At 37.8% G+C, this 18,320-nt stretch overlaps 2 protein-coding genes across 2 annotated transcripts; one reads left to right on the top strand and one right to left on the bottom strand.

The window, feature by feature from the left end:
- Nucleotide 1: 1 nt before the first annotated feature.
- Nucleotides 2-4,332, top strand: LOC109124548 (protein LEO1 homolog). Its single transcript, XM_010445630.3, has 11 exons — nt 2-388; nt 806-1,146; nt 1,335-1,464; nt 1,589-1,792; nt 2,032-2,208; nt 2,578-2,709; nt 2,968-3,147; nt 3,240-3,368; nt 3,456-3,560; nt 3,654-3,887; nt 3,996-4,332. Exons 1-11 carry the CDS (start codon nt 272-274, stop codon nt 4,131-4,133), a joined length of 1,887 nt encoding a protein of 628 aa, XP_010443932.1. The 5' UTR covers nt 2-271; the 3' UTR covers nt 4,134-4,332.
- Nucleotides 4,333-5,574: 1,242 nt separating this feature from the next.
- On the bottom strand, nt 5,575-18,273 carry LOC104726701 (DExH-box ATP-dependent RNA helicase DExH14). Its single transcript, XM_087473093.1, has 49 exons — nt 17,926-18,273; nt 17,664-17,725; nt 17,393-17,570; nt 16,839-17,265; nt 16,688-16,753; nt 16,260-16,364; nt 15,872-16,168; nt 15,574-15,690; nt 15,430-15,489; nt 15,241-15,312; nt 15,048-15,164; nt 14,803-14,964; nt 14,626-14,691; nt 14,359-14,511; nt 14,192-14,275; nt 13,921-13,995; nt 13,707-13,838; nt 13,567-13,632; nt 13,345-13,410; nt 13,138-13,260; nt 12,864-13,013; nt 12,448-12,660; nt 12,189-12,344; nt 11,865-12,089; nt 11,694-11,795; nt 11,523-11,603; nt 11,357-11,437; nt 10,907-11,110; nt 10,691-10,807; nt 10,474-10,596; nt 10,160-10,249; nt 9,931-10,056; nt 9,790-9,852; nt 9,503-9,591; nt 9,129-9,219; nt 8,787-8,936; nt 8,510-8,701; nt 8,348-8,413; nt 8,079-8,234; nt 7,850-7,993; nt 7,572-7,639; nt 7,318-7,483; nt 7,180-7,242; nt 6,973-7,068; nt 6,699-6,866; nt 6,397-6,567; nt 6,153-6,302; nt 5,936-6,067; nt 5,575-5,840 (listed from the first exon to the last, which is right to left on the bottom strand). Exons 1-49 carry the CDS (start codon nt 18,033-18,035, stop codon nt 5,760-5,762), a joined length of 6,252 nt encoding a protein of 2,083 aa, XP_087329219.1. The 5' UTR covers nt 18,036-18,273; the 3' UTR covers nt 5,575-5,759.
- Nucleotides 18,274-18,320: the final 47 nt, after the last annotated feature.

Here is an 18,320-nt window from a genome sequence, read left to right as displayed (position 1 = left end):
TAAATCAAGGCAATTAATTTGTTTTTTTATAACTCAAAATTATTATTATCATTATTTTTTTTGGTCAAACAACTCAAAATTAATTATTTCCAGTAATCGAGAGAAAGAGATGGAATAATAAATAATAATAAAAAAAACTAAAAAAAGGAAAAAAAAAAGGACCTTACAGCTTCAAAGGCCGAAACAGTTAACCCCTCCGTCGGAGCTCAGATCACGAGCCACCGTCACCCAGCTAAGTGACTCTGTGAGAAAAAGAAAGAGAAGCTTAAAGATGGTAGGAGTAGAAAAGAGATCCGAGATGATGCATAATCTGTTCGGCGATCAATCCGAGGAAGAAGAAGAGCTCGATTCCGAACATGAATCCAATCCTCAGCCTAATTACGCTTCCGTAACTCTCTCTCTCTCTCTCCCTCCTTCTTTATCTCCTTCGTTTCAGATTTTGCCACTGTTTTCTTTAATTTACACATTGGGAATGTTTCGATATGCGATTGGGGTTTCTCGGATTCTTGTCGCTTGGATTTTTAGGGTTTTAGGTGAATTGGCAAGAACCGTTGCAAAGTTTTTAGGCCTAATTCAGATTCAGCTCTTCTCATAGATCAAATAGACTATGATATCGGCGAATTCAAAGTGGTTCATGAGCTTTCTACTCCTTGGATTTTGTATGAAAGCTGCAATGTGATTTTATTCTCTGATTCTATGGCATTACGTACTCCATGATGTTGTTTCATTTCTTGCTTTTTCTATTAAACGATAAATTTTCTGGTGATATTGTGGCTGAACTTTTTTTAAATCAAAACACCCATAGGATGAGGCCGAGGGAGGGATGGAGCCTGAAGGAGAAGGTAGAGCTGAGGTTGAAGTTCACGGTGAGGCTGAAGCTGAGTCTGATGGGGAACAGGGCGATGTAGAACTTGATCCTGGAGAAAGTGAGGGTGAGAGAGAGCAGAGTTCACAGGAGGTTGATGTTGCTGATCCACATGAGGAGAGTGAAGCAAGAGATAGTGATAGTGATAACAAAGAAGAAGAACATGTTGGTAGAGTAGCCAAAAGCAGGAGACAGGCTGTTGTTGATAGTGGATCAGAGAGGTCTGGTGAAAAGCATTATGAGTCTGAAGATGAAGAGGTTGATCAGACTAGGAGTCCAAGGTACCCCTTTTTCCCTTTCTTTTATTTTTTTTGTTTCCTAGCTGTTTTGTAGTTTCTTTTGGACTTTGTGCTGGGCTTAGGATTTGATAATACTTGCTAGTCATCTGAGGTACCTTGAATTTTCATTTTTTTTTCTTCTTATGAATCACTTTGTCTCCTGTACATGAAAAAAATGGGATGGTGGGTAGATCACCTAGTGAGGAGAAGGAAGGGGCTCAAGTTGCACAGTCAGATGTAAATATCCGTAACGTATTTGGATCTTCGGATGATGAAGATGCAGACGAATATGTCCGGAATGACGTTGAGCAGGATGAACATGTGAGTCTTGCTTTCTAATATTACATTTCAGTTTACGTAATATCTGTTTCTTTTCCAGTGTTTGTTTCCTTTTAGAAACCATATGAATTTGCATGTATGTATGACGAGACGTGTAATTTTTTAGAGATCGCCTATCGAAGATGAAGAGGGCTCTGAAAAGGATCTGAGACCCGATGATACGGGGCTTGATGATGATATGGCCCCTGAAGAGGATCCTCAATACGAGTCAGAAGCTGAGCATGTTGAACCTAGGTACAGGGAGAAGCCAGTTGGCCCCCCTTTGGAAGTGGAGGTTCCTTTCCGCCCTCCTCCAGGTGATTCACTTAAGGTATACCTGCTTTATGTTGCTAAAATTTTCTTCGCAGACATGGCTTCAAATCAATAATGACCTATATGGTGTTTCCAAGTTATCAAAATGTGTCATGTCGTTGTGGTTTGGGGAGTGAGAGTGTCCTATTCAGCCTTATATCTGAAACCCCATCTTCTAGTTGTCCATCTGTGGTTATGATGTTCTATAGCAAAAATGCGCTTCCTCCCATTACCATCTTCTCTGTGATCTTTTTTCAGATGACCATGATAAAAGTTTCCAATATCATGGGAATTGATCCAAAGCCATTTGATGCCAAAACATTTGTTGAAGAAGACACATTCGTGACAGATGAACCCGGAGCAAAGAAGCGTATTCGTCTGGAAAATAATATTGTTCGCCATAGGTTTGTTAAGGGTCGAGATGGCAAAACATATGTAAGTGAACACTTCTTCGAAGCTTTCCGCTTTGAATTTTTCCATCAAAGCTGCCATGAAGCTATGTTTTTTGCGTATGGCAAGTACTTATGATCTACCAATTTCGTAAACTAGCGTCTCTTGGTATGTCTCTTGGTAAATAGAAATTGTTTTATGGTTAGTGATGTTAATATAGGTACACACTATTGATGCAATTCATGTATTTCATATTAATTTACTAAGTGCCATTCATCATGATGTCTCAGTTCTTCTATTTCTTTAGGCTTGGAATCCTACACATTAACAATATTTCTTACTTTATTTGCAAATGCACTGATTTTCTTCTACTTTTTCTGTAGTATACTAAAGTCACACTATGTTCGAATGCAGAGTGAAAGTAATGCTCGGTTTGTAAGGTGGTCAGATGGAAGCTTACAGTTATTGATAGGAAATGAAGTTCTTGATATAACTGAACAAGAAGCAAAACAAGACCAGAATCACCTCTTTACCAAACATGAAAAGGTGTTACTACTCCTTCTGTCTTAGTTAGCCATCTATTTGTAGTTGCTCCAGCCTCCTAGGAATTTAAAGCATCTATGGAATCAACAATCAACTAAATAATTTCAGAGGACCCGTACTAATCTCGATACTAAATGGCAAAAATTCTCATGAGGAAACTAAATGTCTCCTTCAATCCATCCAAATTATTAGTCTTGGTTCTGAGAATAAATCCAACTCTGCAATATCTCAAAATGTTCTCTTATCTGGATGTTGTTGTAGGGTATCCTTCAATCGCAAGGAAGAATTATGAAGAAAATGAGATTTATCCCATCATCTCTAACGTCAAATTCGCATAGGCTTTTAACTGCCCTTGTTGACTCGAGGCACAAGAAGGCCTTCAAAGTTAAAAACTGTGTCACTGACATTGACCCTGAGAGGGAGAAAGAGAAGAGAGAAAGGGTAACCTCTTAATTGATGAGCTCAGACAATCCAACGATATTTCTCTTGTAGGGTTTATAGACTTTTCTCATTTAATATCTCAATTTATGAAGGCGGAAGGCCAAAACCTCAAGGCTAGTACAAAGCTGAGTCAGGCGAGGGAGAAGGTCAAGCGCAAGTATCCACTTCCTGTTCAAAGGAGACAACTTTCCACCGGCTACTTGGAGGATGCTCTTGATGAGGTATGTTTAAGTAGTTTGTGTATATTGTGTTCTTCCAATTTCTAAAGCAAAGATACTAGTAAACGACTGATTTTTTCTTGGAACCAGGATGACGAGACAGACCACTATGGTTCTCACCGCTCAAACCGTGGCTATGAGGAGGACCTCGAAGCTGAAGCACTACGGGAACGCCGAATTCTGAACGCCAAGAAGGTAAACAAAATAAAAACATATATCTCTAGAATGCAAAAAACATAATTAGAAATTATACTACTACTTAACTGCTTCTCGCTGCGGTTAAACCAGAACAAAGGCATTCCGGGGAGGTCTTCAATGAATTCGGCCAGACCTTCCAGACGTCAAATGGAGTATTCTGAGAGTGAGAGAGAGGAATCTGAATATGAGACGGAAGAAGAAGAGGAAGAAAAGTCACCGGCCCGTAATGAATATGAGGAAGATGCAGAAGAAGATGAGGAGGAAATAGACGGAGGAAAATCTAACAGATATTCAGATGAAGACGAAGAAGAGGAAGAGGCTGCGGTAAGCAAATTAGAACATTCTTTTATATTGTTGTTGTTGTCAAGGAGGAAAGTTCATTGAGATTGTAATGTGATGTTAATGTGTGGTGGTGGAATGTGCTTTATGCAGGGAGTTAAGGCAGAGAAGGATCACCGTGCAAGTGGCCGGAAAAGGAAAGGGATTGAGTCTGACGAGGAGGAGTCTCCACCGAGAAAAGCTCCAACACATCGCCGTAAGGCCATGATTGAAGACAGTGATGAAGATTAATCATTTTCTTTAAATCTTTCACTTCCCTTTCGTCAATTTTTCACAATGTAGTCTGGAATTAGACTCGTTTAAATCATGGGGGTCGTCGAGTTGATAAATTTTTGAATTCATGTAATAGTTGAAGTCTTGAAGATAATAACGTTCTGTAACGGTAATAAATAATTGATAATTTTTGATAAGCAGACAGTCTTTTGATAAACGTTGAGGAAATCTATCAAGAGATTATTATGTCTTGGGTTGAAAGACTGAAGAATACTCGGAAGCATATTACAATTTCCTTTTGCCGTGTCTTTTACCTGGAGCCCCGTTCAGTTTTATTTCGGTGGCAATCAAGGATTCTTCGTGCGATGAATTTGGACGATGCTTTCCTCACCGATTTTGGTGCTCGTCGGCGGCGAAGGTTGATGTCGGTACACTTCCGATGACTCATCAACATGTGTTGCAGTTGTATCTCATGTCGACATGTGTGTTTGGATAGAGTCCAATGTTAAACATCTTTTTACCGTAGATGTTATTCTGATGGGTTATGTTGGGCCTCAATTTTATTTCTGCACAAACTTGTAGGCTTTTTGGCCTTGGTTACCTTTTGTGGTTTAAAATAAAAGCAAAACACTTATGAGAAAGAAAAAAAAAGACAGAACGTTTCAGAAGCAAACATGAAGTTCCAAATACAGTAAAACCTCTATAAATTGATAAAGTCGGAACCATGACATTTTATTAATTTATAGAGAATTTAATTTATCTATAAATTAATAAAATATTAATTTATGAAAAGATTTTTCTTTATTTTCATAATTTTGAAATTTTATATTACAAAATAAAATATTTTTGTTATAATTCGCATTTTTATAGAATTTTCTTAATTTATAATCTTGCTATCGCAATAGGATTGATGTTAATAGTTTACTTAATTTTTTAGGTGAAAATGATAAATATTAAAAGTTTAGAGTTTACAAAAAATTATTGGTATTATCTTTCATGATAATGATGAAGTCGAATAACAAATTGTGGTGCTTTTAAAACCAATTACATGTAAAAAACAATTACCTCAACTTGGACTCTCTTCAATTTTTTGATGTGATTTGAGAAGACTATTAAAAAAAAAAAATACAATAAAAAAGATTAGAGATGAGCTCCAACTAAAATGCAAATTCAATAATAGACAAACAACAATTGATTCATATTTTACTAAATTTTCTTAAATATATATATATATATATATATATATATATATTTAGTTTATATCATTTATGATATTGTTGGGACTATATTTTTATATAGAATTTTCAAAAAAATTATTATCTTATTATTTTATCGAATTGTATTATTTTTTACACCGGCCACTTTCAGGACAGAATTTTTATTTTAATTTATAGCAAGTATTAATTTATAGAGGTTCTATTGTATAAGTAGAGTTTTGACCCATATTAGCTTTTACTAATATTATAAAGCTCTTGATGTATTATTATGTAGCCCAAAAAAAATATCTAACACGTTATGTAAAATTTGGTGTTTACAATTAACAAGAAAAAGAAACAGTAATACTTAAAATTTCTACAATATTAAAAGAAATTCCATAAAAAAATTGGGTTAGTACAATGGTACAATTTATAATCTAATGGCTTTTCAGCGCCGTGCTGGTTGTTCAATGGAGTGTTCTTGCTCAAACCCCAAATAACAATCCGAAACCAAGATGAGTTTCGTATTCTGACCAAAAATAAATACGAAAAATTCAGCAATAATATATGCAGAAGTGTAAAAAGGAATGATTTAAGTTCGAGAAAATAAGAAGAAAATTCTACCTGGAAAGAGGTTACATTGGGAGGTAACTCCATACGGGTGGTCAGGCGACCGGTGAACGAAACTCTCTTCACAGCAAATAGCTCAGAAGTTGAAGTATCACCAAGAACCAACCACCAGGCTTCGTCTTTCACCTGTAACCCAAAATAAATGTGACGAATTCCAATACATTTTTGTTTCGAGCTCAAACTAGTCTGTGGTTAAAGTATTTAGTGAAACCTTTGGGAATCGAGGGGCCAACGCCCTTGAGCTATTCCTCTTTGATATCTTCTCAATTCTGATTTCCAGCATTGAAGGCATTTTTTTGCCATCAGAATCCTTCTTTTGGAGTCTCACATTCATTCGGATCCGCGGAAATCGTTGGAGATCCTAATTAAGACCAAAGAGTGTAGAGAATAGTTTGACTCCATGAGTGAAAAGTATTGGATGCAGAAAGAAACAGTTGCGGCCAATTTGTGGGTACCTGAGATAATCTTGATGCAGGGAAGTTTCCGGTTACGCTTTGTAGAGTTTCCTTTGGAATCTCTAATAGCTGATGCAGCGTGTGAATTCCTCTTGCGGTCAGAGATCCTAGAAGATCATCATTCATGCATGGGATCATCCATAATGACGAATCTTGATCGGACCACATACCCTATAATTAATCAGAGAACTGGCTTATGTAAAAGCGTTCTCCTTACTTGTGCAAAAGTGAAACGATTTGTACTGGTCCTACTTCCGAATAAATGGAACAAGCTAAGAGTAGTAATCTTCAGGATTTATTACCTGCATGACTATTTGCAAAAGGCGCATACACGTCAGTGAGCTTGAGAGCCATCCACTGTTTGCGCAGATATCAATCATGGCCTGGAGGATCCGAATGCTTTGATCCAGTACTGACTTTAAATCCGTGTTATAATCACTGATTGGGAGTGCCAACTGAGAAAAATGTGCCTGCTCATTGGATGACATGCATTAAAAAGACAGTAACAATCATAAACTCACTCAGTTTGGATTTTGTTTCATCCATCAATGCAAAATAATGTGAAAAAGTACATACCTGGAAGAGCAGATTCGCTTTGACATGAGGATCATCTAGATGGTTATTATCCACGGGATACCGAACTTTATCTGACAGTGTTTTGTTGTAATTTTCCTAAGGAAACAAAGGGGATAAACGAAAATTTTAGACAGCATATTACTGAGAATACTTTTGAAGACAAACCATACATTCGTCAAGTACAACAGTATAGACCATGAAACAGACCTCATTGTGCCGCACAGGAAGTTCATCATACTCAGAAGCACCAGCCAAGATATGCAAAAATGCCTAAAAGGCAGTGGTTAGAAGTCAAAGAAAACAAAAAAAGAATAATCAAGATCATATGTTGGATCAACTTCTTACTTCAAGCGATGTGTCAGAACCTATATTAGAGCCAAACATAGACACGGTCATGTAGCAAAGGTAATACTGTGACGCTATTGTACCCAGCATCATAGGCTCAACACTATTTTCATTTACTTTGAGGCATCCACTGTCTTCAAGATCATCAAATGTGTTTTGCACCAATCTACACAAAAAAAAGTAGCCCACATATACCAACGTTACAATGGTTCTAATAAGAGAAATATTCTTCATGTAATAAATTTGCTTTTTACCTTGATAAGTAGGAACAGACTGTTTCGTCTTGAGTACCTTCTAGCCCATAGTAAGCAGGATTAGCCATCTGTTACATCAATACCACATTGCGTCATGAACAGGGTATTCTGCAGTAACAGAAAAATCTGAAAGTAAAATGAGAATCTGGCTGCAGGTGTGGAGAGTTTCCACGTCCGTGCTTTGAAACTGATTTTGGATTTAGCACAATATTTCATGGAACCAGAATCAATTTCTCAAGTTTGAATCTCGCTTTTTGATAGAACTGAAGCATATTTACCAGTCTACGGAACAGATATGTCCATGTAAGATAATGCACTGCATCTTCTTTGTTGCCTATTGTTCCAGATACTATTTCTGCATTGAAGTGATCGTGCAGCTTCTCTTTCAAGCTACTTTCTACGGGGAATGGTTCGTACAAGAACTGCATGCAGAGAAAATATGATATCGTTAAGGTAAATTGTTGCAAAGGATACTAAAAATTGCCAAATAATCCAATTGAGCTCGACCTTTTTGTAAAAGCTTTTTTTAGGTTCATGTACAAGAATGACCGCTTTCCCATGTTGGTCAAATTGCGGACGCCCTGCACGTCCCATCATTTGCAAGATCTCTGTAAGAGGGAAGTCAACATATCTTTTGGTTTTCCCGTCAAAATATTCCGTTCCCTGATAAGAAACATTGCCAAAAACACAGTATTAAAGAGAATAGACAATGCATTAGCGGAGAAAATCTAAGAAGGTGATCCCAAACATTATAATAGCAGAGGACCCTATTTTACCTTTATAATAACTAAATGAGCTGGTAGGTTCACTCCCCATGCCAAGGTACTTGTTGAGACCAAAACCTGTAATGGAAGCATGGAATCCATCATCAATCGTAATGTAAGAATGTAACCATGGATACGGTAAAGGCAGGAGAGAGCATATGTTGATGAAATTGCCTGAATCTTGTTGTTCGTGAAAAGCTCTTCTACTGCAGATCTATCGTGGTCGTTTAAACCTGCATGATGCAATCCGATGCCGAATTGCAATGTATGTCGAAGGTTCTGGTCAGTTATTTGTGAGAGGACCATCTGCAAGTCTTCCTCTGACACACTCAGAAATTGCCGGGGATGTTCGTCAGAGGCAGCAAACTTCATTTCATAGGAAAAGAAGATAAAAATTAGAGTAATATAGTCAAAAGATGATTTGGTATCTGAATATGATGATAAATCATGCCTGAATTAGATCCAGTGCGGTAAGCCTTGTCTGTCTACGAGATGAAACAAAGATAAGAACAGGTTTTGTAGGTGAATGGGTACATATGGCTGCATATGCTGGCTTGTTCATGCTATTCATCCTTGGGCAGTAGTACTTTCCAGGATAACCCTGAAAGCAAAAAACAAGGTTAATACTGGAAATCTCATGCTTGTACGGTTTCCTCGGATAGCTTTTAACCACCCACCGAAAATGGTAACTAAACAGCACAAGAGACTTAAATTTTTGATAGTCAAATACAGTCTAGGAGAGACGTACATACAGTTTTTGTTTAAGTATTGTATTAACTGTTTGCAACCTTACCTGAATATGAACTTCAATTGGTACAGGCCTGACGCTTGGTTTAAAATTGAAAAGTCCGATCTCCCCGACACCCAACCAGTCAGCCAAATCACTGAATGAAAAGCGACCATCAAGTCAAATCTAAACTTACGCTGGCCCAAGAAGTCAAATGCTACAACCAGAAGATTTCAGCACACAGAACTTGAGAGAATAAGTTAAATTAACAATATTCATATCTTGGAACTGTAATTCAGGGAAACGGCTACAAAAAGAACTGAGAATAAATAAGACTAAAACTGAAAGTCCTTCACAAACATATCACACAATAAGCATACTCAAAGAAAATACATAGAAAAAAAGCATATTCAAAGAGACATGGAAGTGTAAATACAAACCCTGCATTTGCCAGAGCTGTCGAAAGACCAACAAACCGGACGGAGCGCTCTGTCTGTGATGATATATATCTCATCCTAGACACAATAACCTGGAAACAAAATGTAGATCGAAAATAAATAGTGTGGATAACAGAAGTACTAAAAAACCTGTTGCCGAAAAGGTATCAGCTCTTCACCAACTCTATAGATATATTACAGGTGTCATGATACAACTGGAAACTTCTAACCAATGGATGGAGCTTAGCATAAGAATTTAGACATGGATATAATCGTTTCTAAGCTTCTACCTCAAGTATGGGTCCTCTGTCGGCTCCAAGCAAGTGAATCTCATCCAAAATAACAAGGCCGACCTATATCACCAGAACATCATAAGTACAGTTCACAAACAAGGCAAGCCAATACAGCAATCTATTGACAAAAAAAATTACCTTTTTGACATAACTTCGAGTATGCCAATTACGACTAATGCCATCCCATTTTTCAGGGGTAGATATGATGATATCTGCGGACAAGAGAGCTACTAAATCTGGAGTGTAATCTCCAGTCATTTCGACCTGTCCAAATGCAAGTGTTAGGAATAACATTTGGTAGCCAAAATACACAGCAATCATGGAAGTCTGCAAAATGTATTGATGCTCCGAGGCAATGCCCGCATACCATTTCTTTTCCAAGTGGAGCAACAAGATGCTTTTTCCAATCATTCATCCTTTCTCGAACAATAGCCTTCAGTGGTGCTATGTAAACAACCTGGATGCCACAAAAATTTAGGCATCTTCAATAACATAATAGAACACTGGAAACTAATCCATGATTTGGTATAATTTTAGAGATTCATATCTTCATTTCAATAGATAGATTCAGCAAAAAGCCGGTCATTCAGCTGAAACAAAATCATGTACAATAAACAGAAAAGTTAACTGGAAGTTTGGAACTAAATAATTAGCAAGCGTTAGAAGACTGACAACTCATACCTTCATATCAGGCTGGGTACTGAAGAGACGCAACATTGCAAGTTCAGCAGATATAGTTTTCCCACTTCCAGTTGGAGCTCCTACAAGAACATTGTTGTCTGTGTGATATAACACATGAAAAATCTGCAACACCAAACGATCAAATTTTCGGTTAACTAAAACAAGAGTAACATTTATGACAAAAATCAGGAAAGCAACAGGGGGAATATGCTCAAACCTGAGTCTGTATTGGATTAAAATGCGAAAATTTGTAAAGCGATTCATACAATCTATTCCCAAGAGAAGTCACAGGGAGAGGTTTTAAGTCTAAAAGCTCTGTGTGAGACGTTCGTGCCTGAATGAAGAAGAATATTAGGATTACCTTACAGATTAATTAAGCGTAGAAATGATCTTGTAATTATTTCTGAAACAGCAACCTCTAGAAGAAATATACCTCTGGTAGTGTAAGATTGTGGAAAGAGATTGTGAAGAAAGATTCTGCATGCAACCAAGAATCAGAAACCGCATGAACATAGTATTGAGGTGGATGTGGTTCAAATATCGGCACAGTAAAAGAAAGCTTCTGCGGTTCCCCTCTAGCCATCCGCTTCGTTAGTGTGAAAAGATCTGAGTGGTAGATATAATCATTCTCTGTGTCCTGTTGAAGAAATAGCACAAGAAAAGCGTTACTATGGAATTATATCAACACTGCCAACAGAGTAAGCAATATTGAAGAAAGAACATCGTTAATTAACTAGCAAACATTTTACAAATGGCATCTAGCACAGAATATTGTCTATTCCTAGTGGTTAGTAGTGCTATAAGATGAGATACTAAATCGTACAAACAGCTCATTCTTTGCCAATGCAACATATATGTCTTAACGGGAAATATATATTAGTACCTCAATGAGAATCCACCAACGAAGAGCAGCACCATGAAAACGATCCTTCCATATGAAATCTGGAGTTATAAGCAAATCCACCTGAAAATGGCAACAAAATAGATGATATTAGATAAGTTTTCATCTGAAAGATAAAAAATTATTGAAGAATCTGTTCATTAGCTACCTTCAATACAGTGCGTGTAATTGGACTAACAGTAGCTTCCAACTGAATTGAAGGAAAATATCCTAGATGCTGCTTGACCAACTGAATTGAAGGAGAGAGCCACAAAATGTCAGTACTCTTTTTTCTCCCCATATATACATGCACTAACTTAGTGATTTAAGATGTATATACCCTTCCCCCAGGATTGTAACGAATCAACGCTCCAATGTCTTTTTCCTCCATCTCATACAGACGGTCTAAGTCAGCCCCTCGCTCTTCAAGTTTTCTTAATGTCTGATCATTTGAGATGAATTAGAGAAAATTACTACATATCACAAGTAAAAATAGCATTCAGAAGCTTACATCAAAAGGTAGGTCCCTATCGAATTGCCGAAGAGGATGTTGATGGGGCCATAGTTGACGATCAACTGCCTTGCAGTATTCCAACATAAATAAAGTCATCTCACACCATCCTTTGCGCAAGCATATCTCAAACAGAGCACGCATTATACGTGCTAAACTAGCACTAATGTATGAAGCATCAGAGACCAGAGAAAAGGCATCAATTGATCCACGGGATATGTACAACTGTAGATCATAAGGTCAGTATATCAGAACACAATATTAACCGTCCGTTCATCTCATAGTCATAGGTATAATATTGCAATGATAGTGACAGTCAATCACCTGAATAAGAATTGAGATTTTTCCATGTTTGTTAGAAGGTCCTCCCTTAACTTCTAAAGGACAGCAGGAGCGTGCAAGAGTCTCAAGTTCATTCTGCTCTTCCTCTCTTACCACAATATTGTCAAATTCAGAAGAATGGGCAACCATATCAATTATCTATACCAGAGAATTTGAAATCAGTAAGTAATGGAAAATCTTTAGTTACACAGCAAAGAAGAACAAGGAAAATATACAAAACAACAGAATGATTATAACAAACCTCGCTTTCATTCATGTGCCGCTTCAACATTTCGTTGTATGTTTCAACACTAGAATATTGAATATAGAAGTGACTTGCAACCCGTCCAAGCTCGGTACAGTAAAAATTTCCGCTTTTCTCGTCGAACCTCATCATCTTAGCTTTGTCCAGTGAACGTGCAGCATCAGCCACAAGGGCTCGTTGCTTCAACGATAAAGAAGGATCGGCAATTATCTGTGAGAGTAGAACTGTCAGAATGGTTTTAGGCACATATATAATTGGAGCATAATCCCATCAGGAGTGTCATACTATGATATGATTCAAAAACACACTCTAACTCAAACAAAATCTAGAACTAAGATCTCCATGTACACCACTAGAGCTTACAAAACGTAAAGTTTTAAATATTAATCACCAAAATGCAAAGAATAACGCACCTCGTCCCATCCAACGCCATAAGCCAAAGGATTTAACTTCATCCGAATTGACAAATATGTATATCCAAGCCAAGCACAGGCTTCCTTTACATTAGTCACAGTTCCCAATACCACTTCTGCGTTTAAATTATCTTTCAAGGAGCTTATGAACTGCAAATAAGAATTACAATGAAGCTTCAGCTTCAGGCCAAAGATATTGAGAGATTAAACTACAAATGCAGGTTTCTGCACTAAGATGACAGACCGAACCACTATTAGGTTTCTGTCCAAATACCTGACTTTCTATGGGAAGCTGACTCGTCAGCAGCCGGAGATAGTATGCTAGCTTGTCATGGGATGTGATGATAATTCCCTCACCACTCTTATCAAACTGTGGTCTCCCAGCCCTTCCAAAGATCTAAACGCATATAATAGCATGACACATTTATACCAAAGATATAACAATCTCATACCCTTTTCTAACAAAGTACTTTTCCTTTACCTGCATGACATCAAGCATTCCCAAGTCTTTCCACCCACCAGCCTTGGCATCATACAATTGAGTTCCCTGGAAATCAACCAAACATATTGAGCTATAAAGTACTGTGAGATAGACTATAGTTGCACATAAGAAGACCGCTTGTTGATCTCCCAAAAGAGAAACTTTTCTTTCCACAGATTAGAGTGAATTTCGGCTATACAAAAAACCACCACATAAGCATACCTTAATTACGACTGTGTGTGCAGGCAGATTAACACCCCACGCAAGAGTTGCAGTGCAAACAAGCACCTGTATGACCAAAACAAGTTCAGGAATATAAGTATTTAAATAGTAAAGAGCAAGCAGACAAAAATGTTTTGTACCTTTAAGAGACCATCAGAAAACAGCCTCTCCGTAAGTGTTCTATCAGATCGCAACATCCCCGCATGATGAATTCCGAAGCCAGCTTCAAAGAATTTGACAACATCCTTATTTCTGGACTTCATAACGTCTTTCTGAGATACATCAAAAACAATCCTGAGAAATTAACACCAACAATCACGTTAAAAAGATAATGTATACTCCATTTTTTTTTACCTTCATCAGTTGAAATTGAGGATGAGTCTCATTAACGAACAAATCCAGATTTTCATATTGCCGGGCAAGATCAACCTGCCAAATTAAAAAAATTAAGTCATGTACTTCTAGATCTGGATTCTGAAATCCTTTGAAAATCCATATTTTCAGCGAGATCATCTTCATACACAATATTTAAGATTTCAGGAAACCCACAATCACAAATGCATGCGTTTTGGAGACATCAGGTAAAAAGTAGAAGCTGAATATATAAAGGTAAAATATCATGTACCAGTTTCTCAGCTGTTTTTGAAGTGTCTTTTCGGGAATGAACAAAAATCATCGCTTGATGACCTTGTTTAATTGAATCAACAACCTAACATGAAAGCATTACCAGGCTGATAAGTGACTTGTCCATTTTCACATAAATAAAAAAGAGTCTTTCCTCGAGATAGAGACCTTTTTGTAGCATATCTCATTTAACAATACGTTTCTAGCAGCAAAGTTATGCTCAGTGATGCCTATGTACTGTTGAGCTAAGGGAACTGGGCGATAACTCGAATCAAAATAAAAGAGGCCCGTGTCTGGATTCACTCGTAGAAACTGAGCAACCTGGAATCCACCCCACAAAAAGGTTAAAACTTTTAATCGACGCTAATTTCCTGAGACTAAATAAGATACGTGAAGTAAAACATCGTGACCGATATATCTCATGTTGCAAAAGACCTGTAGGTAGCTAGGTAAAGTGGCTGACAGGCCTACAATTCTTATCATTGTCTGTGTTGACTCCACCTGACAAACAAAGCAAAAGTCAGCCAGATGTTAACCTGCTGCACATAAGGTGTGCAATTACAACTTCAAGAATTACTTTAGGAAAACTAATTTTCACGGCCAAGACATTACCTGACGAAGGGTCCGAGCAACTAGGGCCTCTATCACTGCACCTCTGTCATCATTCAGAAGATGCACTTCATCAATGATCAATAGTTTTACTAGCATTGACAATGACATGTCACTGCTTTTGCGAGTAATGACATCCCATTTCTCTGGTGTTGTCACTATCATCTGATTCACAATTGATAAATAGACAGGTAAATATCAGTTCCGACATGTCTCCACAAGAAACTTAAGCACAGTTAAAATGAAACCTGAGTCTCTTCAAGTTCAGTCTTCGTGAGTTGCATATCCCCTGTAAGCTCCTTCACAACCATATTTAATGGAGCCAGACGACGGCTAAATGCTGACGTGACCTCTGCCGCTAAAGCCTACAAAGAACAAAATCTTCAAAATAAAATATTAACAAAAAAAACATCCATAAGATTATAGTAACCTGTTTTTTACCTTCATAGGAGCTACATAAACAATCTTAAACTCGTTTTTGTGCAAGTAGCCATCCCTGAAGTGTTGTTTGATCTGCAAGATCATTTCAAAAATATGAAATAAATAAGTGTGATTATAACAATATATCACCTTTTCTACAACATAAATCACACTTTCTACAATATATCAACCAGGGAATTGAAAACTTACCTCATGTAGAACAGAAATCATAGCTATATTCGTTTTACCAGCTCCTGTTGGAGCACAGACCTACATAGTGCAGAATATAGTTATGCTTGAGTAGGTAACTGGCGTTATCGTTCGGTATGGACATAAGTTATTCATATGACTCACCAATATATTCTCATTGGTGTGGTAAACTGTCTGAAATATGCGACTCTGAATACGGTTTAAGGACTTGTAACCATGAAAAGCAGCTTGAGCGAAGTCATCTAACTCTTTTATCTCAATCTAGAAACATGTAAGAATGTATAGTTAGATGCATGCAATCTGGCAGAAAAAACTACAATGCCATCCATATCAGAAAAAGCAGTAAAATGTGTGGAGAAAATACTTGACGATAACTTTTCGGCATGAAAAAAATGTCAATTTAAGAAATTTTCATCTGCCACTGGATATGGATGAGACGTACCAGCTTCTCGCCAGGTTTCATTTGTGCAGTAGGGGTTGGCGGGATAAAGACTTCCTCATATCCTTTTAAGTGCTTCCTTACAGTACCTTGAGGAAGGGCCAATGCAAGAGAATTCGCTTCTCCAGAACCGATCAAATCCTCAAATGCAGTCTTCTTTTCACTTGCCTCAAGTAAAGAAGAAAAATTGGCCTCTGATAGTTCACTCTCTAAACCAAGCTCAGCATTTCGTTTGTTTTTCTTTTCCTCTTTACGCCGAAGTTTTTCAATTTGCTTTGCAGACTCTGTTTGGACAGTAACCTGAAAGGTGGCTGAGTGCAATCATTATTGTGGCTACGAAAAAGAATTATACCCAACATCACAAGGAAAGGCCTCACACAAATAGCCGTACCTGTGTGCCATAGGTTGGCATCCGAGATTGGGCGTTTGAAGCTGTTTTGTCAGATTTGAGAACCATTTGACCATGATGAATAGCATCAACAATCTCTTTCCGATGCTGAAAAAGGAATAAACAAGTCAGACACCATTCACATTTCTTAAAAACTTGAAAACAGAATATAACTCTAGTATATACCTAAGTAACAGCCCTTTTGCTATATATAGGCACGCACACAGACACATACACCACAAAAATCGGTTTACAAGAACATTATTTCACCCAAAAAAAAATATAAACATAGTTGTGGCACTTAAACATAACGGTAACCCACGAGAAAAGCATACCATACTGCAAGAGCGTAGAATCTAAAGCAAATCAGGCACAAAGTGTGAATACACAGACTTCAGATGAACGAGCAATATACCAAGCTAAGGCCTTACCATAATAAGGTCTTGAACAGTTTCAAATGCGCTATCCCCAACAAGATCCAGCAGATCCCCAGCTATCTGCAGAAAAAAGTATTTATCATCTACTTTCATTGGAAAATATGATGCTCCAGGAGCAGGTATTGTAGGTCCGAAAATAACATACCTCCTCACCAGGTTTATCGGAATCCAGAAACCTGCATATAGCCATAGCCAGTTCTTCACGGGAAAGTTGTGAATTGGTTTCTCTAACCATTTGTCCACATGCATCTCTTAGCCAACTTAAATCGAATTTTCCTGCACTTAGATTCTTTGACGTGTTGCTGACATCACTCCATCCTTCAGAAAATGATGCACGAGTGTCATTGCTTTCCACATCCTGAAATCCTTTTTCATCAAAAGCTTCCACCAGAAAACGAGCTGGTAGATTGAAAACAAGGTCGGCACCAAACTCAGCTCCCCCATCAACTTCGTTAGTGTATGCCTCAGATTGATGCGTAGGTTGTATTGAGTAAAGTGCCCGAGCTAAGGAGGCCACGTTTTTAACATTAGCATCTGAGGCAGCATGACCAACAAGATTTTGCAACTCTAGCCTGTCGAGTACAAGTAAACCTTAATTACCTCTGAACACCCTAAAGAAATAGAAAAGCTTGGCTACTTGCATAAAGCAATCTTCGAATATCTTGCCTTATCACGGTTGATAAAGACGTCAATACTTACTTCTTTTCGGCAATGCTATTATTATCATCGATATCACTGTCCTCCTCCACTGGCTTGCCAAACAGACGATAAGCAGCAAAAGCAACCTCACGAAACTCATCAGATGGAACTTCCCGATCAATCAACTCCACTACAGCTCCAGTAAACTGCTTGTATGCTTGTCGCACTTCTGGAGAAGCTGTCACACCAATTCCAATTAATATACACTAAACGCCACCTCGTATTCCCTTTACAGAATTAACCAAAAAAATATATACTATAAGAAAATCACCTCCTTCCCATTGATGAACTATCCTCCTAGCAAGGTCAGATTCATCAAGACGATTCCCAGAGCTGAAATCGTAAACACACCAGTTCAATTCAAATCAAGTATTCAACTTTCAAATACAATGTGATCAACAGACTATACGAACTACCAAATTCAATGCAAAACCAAACATAATCTAGAGAAATCAGCTAAAAAAACCCTACTAAACGAGTGTAATCAGTTCAAAAGAAGTGTGAAATTAAGGAATTTGGGGGAAAAGCTCGACCTGCGAGGCTTATTAAGAGTTTGGAGTATAGTTTTGCGGCGAAGGTAAGCCTGATCGATATCGAATGGCTCTCTGAGAGAGCTTGTCAAGCGAGGAATCTGAACCAACATGACAAAAAAAAAAACCCTGTGATTGCGTCGTTTAGGCTTCTTCTTCTTTCTTCTTCTTCTTCTCCTCTGTGTTTTTTATTTCACCTCTGGTCGGCTCGCGGAGGAAGAAGGCGATCGCTGACGTTTTAAAAAACGTCGTCACTTCGATACTTGGGGAACAGTTTTGTTAGGAGTTAGGACCCGTGAACCGACGACCCGCTAATCATATACGGGTTCATAAAACCGACGGCGTTTTAAGGATTTTATGACATAACACAAGTACACACATTGTGGACCATGATTTTA

The sequence above is a fragment of the Camelina sativa genome, chromosome 11 (genome assembly GCF_030686135.1).
Source record: "Camelina sativa cultivar CO46 ecotype springtype chromosome 11, ASM3068613v1".
Taxonomy (NCBI): domain Eukaryota; kingdom Viridiplantae; phylum Streptophyta; class Magnoliopsida; order Brassicales; family Brassicaceae; genus Camelina; species Camelina sativa.
Note: the sequence above shows the minus strand (reverse complement) of the source record. Positions and strands in the feature narration are given on the sequence as shown.

Bases quoted from the DNA above. Each gene is read 5' to 3' on its own strand.
- LOC104726701 (XM_087473093.1), bottom strand. From the start codon at position 18,035: ATGTTGGTTCAGATTCCTCGCTTGACAAGCTCTCTCAGAGAGCCATTC. The intron at 17,726-17,925 runs GTCGAGCTTTTC...TTACGATTTCAG, and splicing joins ACTCTTAATAAGCCTCGCAG to CTCTGGGAATCGTCTTGATG. The intron at 12,090-12,188 runs GTGATTGACTGT...TATGATCTACAG, and splicing joins AAATCTCAATTCTTATTCAG to TTGTACATATCCCGTGGATC.
- LOC109124548 (XM_010445630.3), top strand. From the start codon at position 272: ATGGTAGGAGTAGAAAAGAGATCCGAGATGATGCATAATCTGTTCGGC. The intron at 389-805 runs GTAACTCTCTCT...AAACACCCATAG, and splicing joins CTCAGCCTAATTACGCTTCC to GATGAGGCCGAGGGAGGGAT. The intron at 3,148-3,239 runs GTAACCTCTTAA...CAATTTATGAAG, and splicing joins AGAAAGAGAAGAGAGAAAGG to GCGGAAGGCCAAAACCTCAA.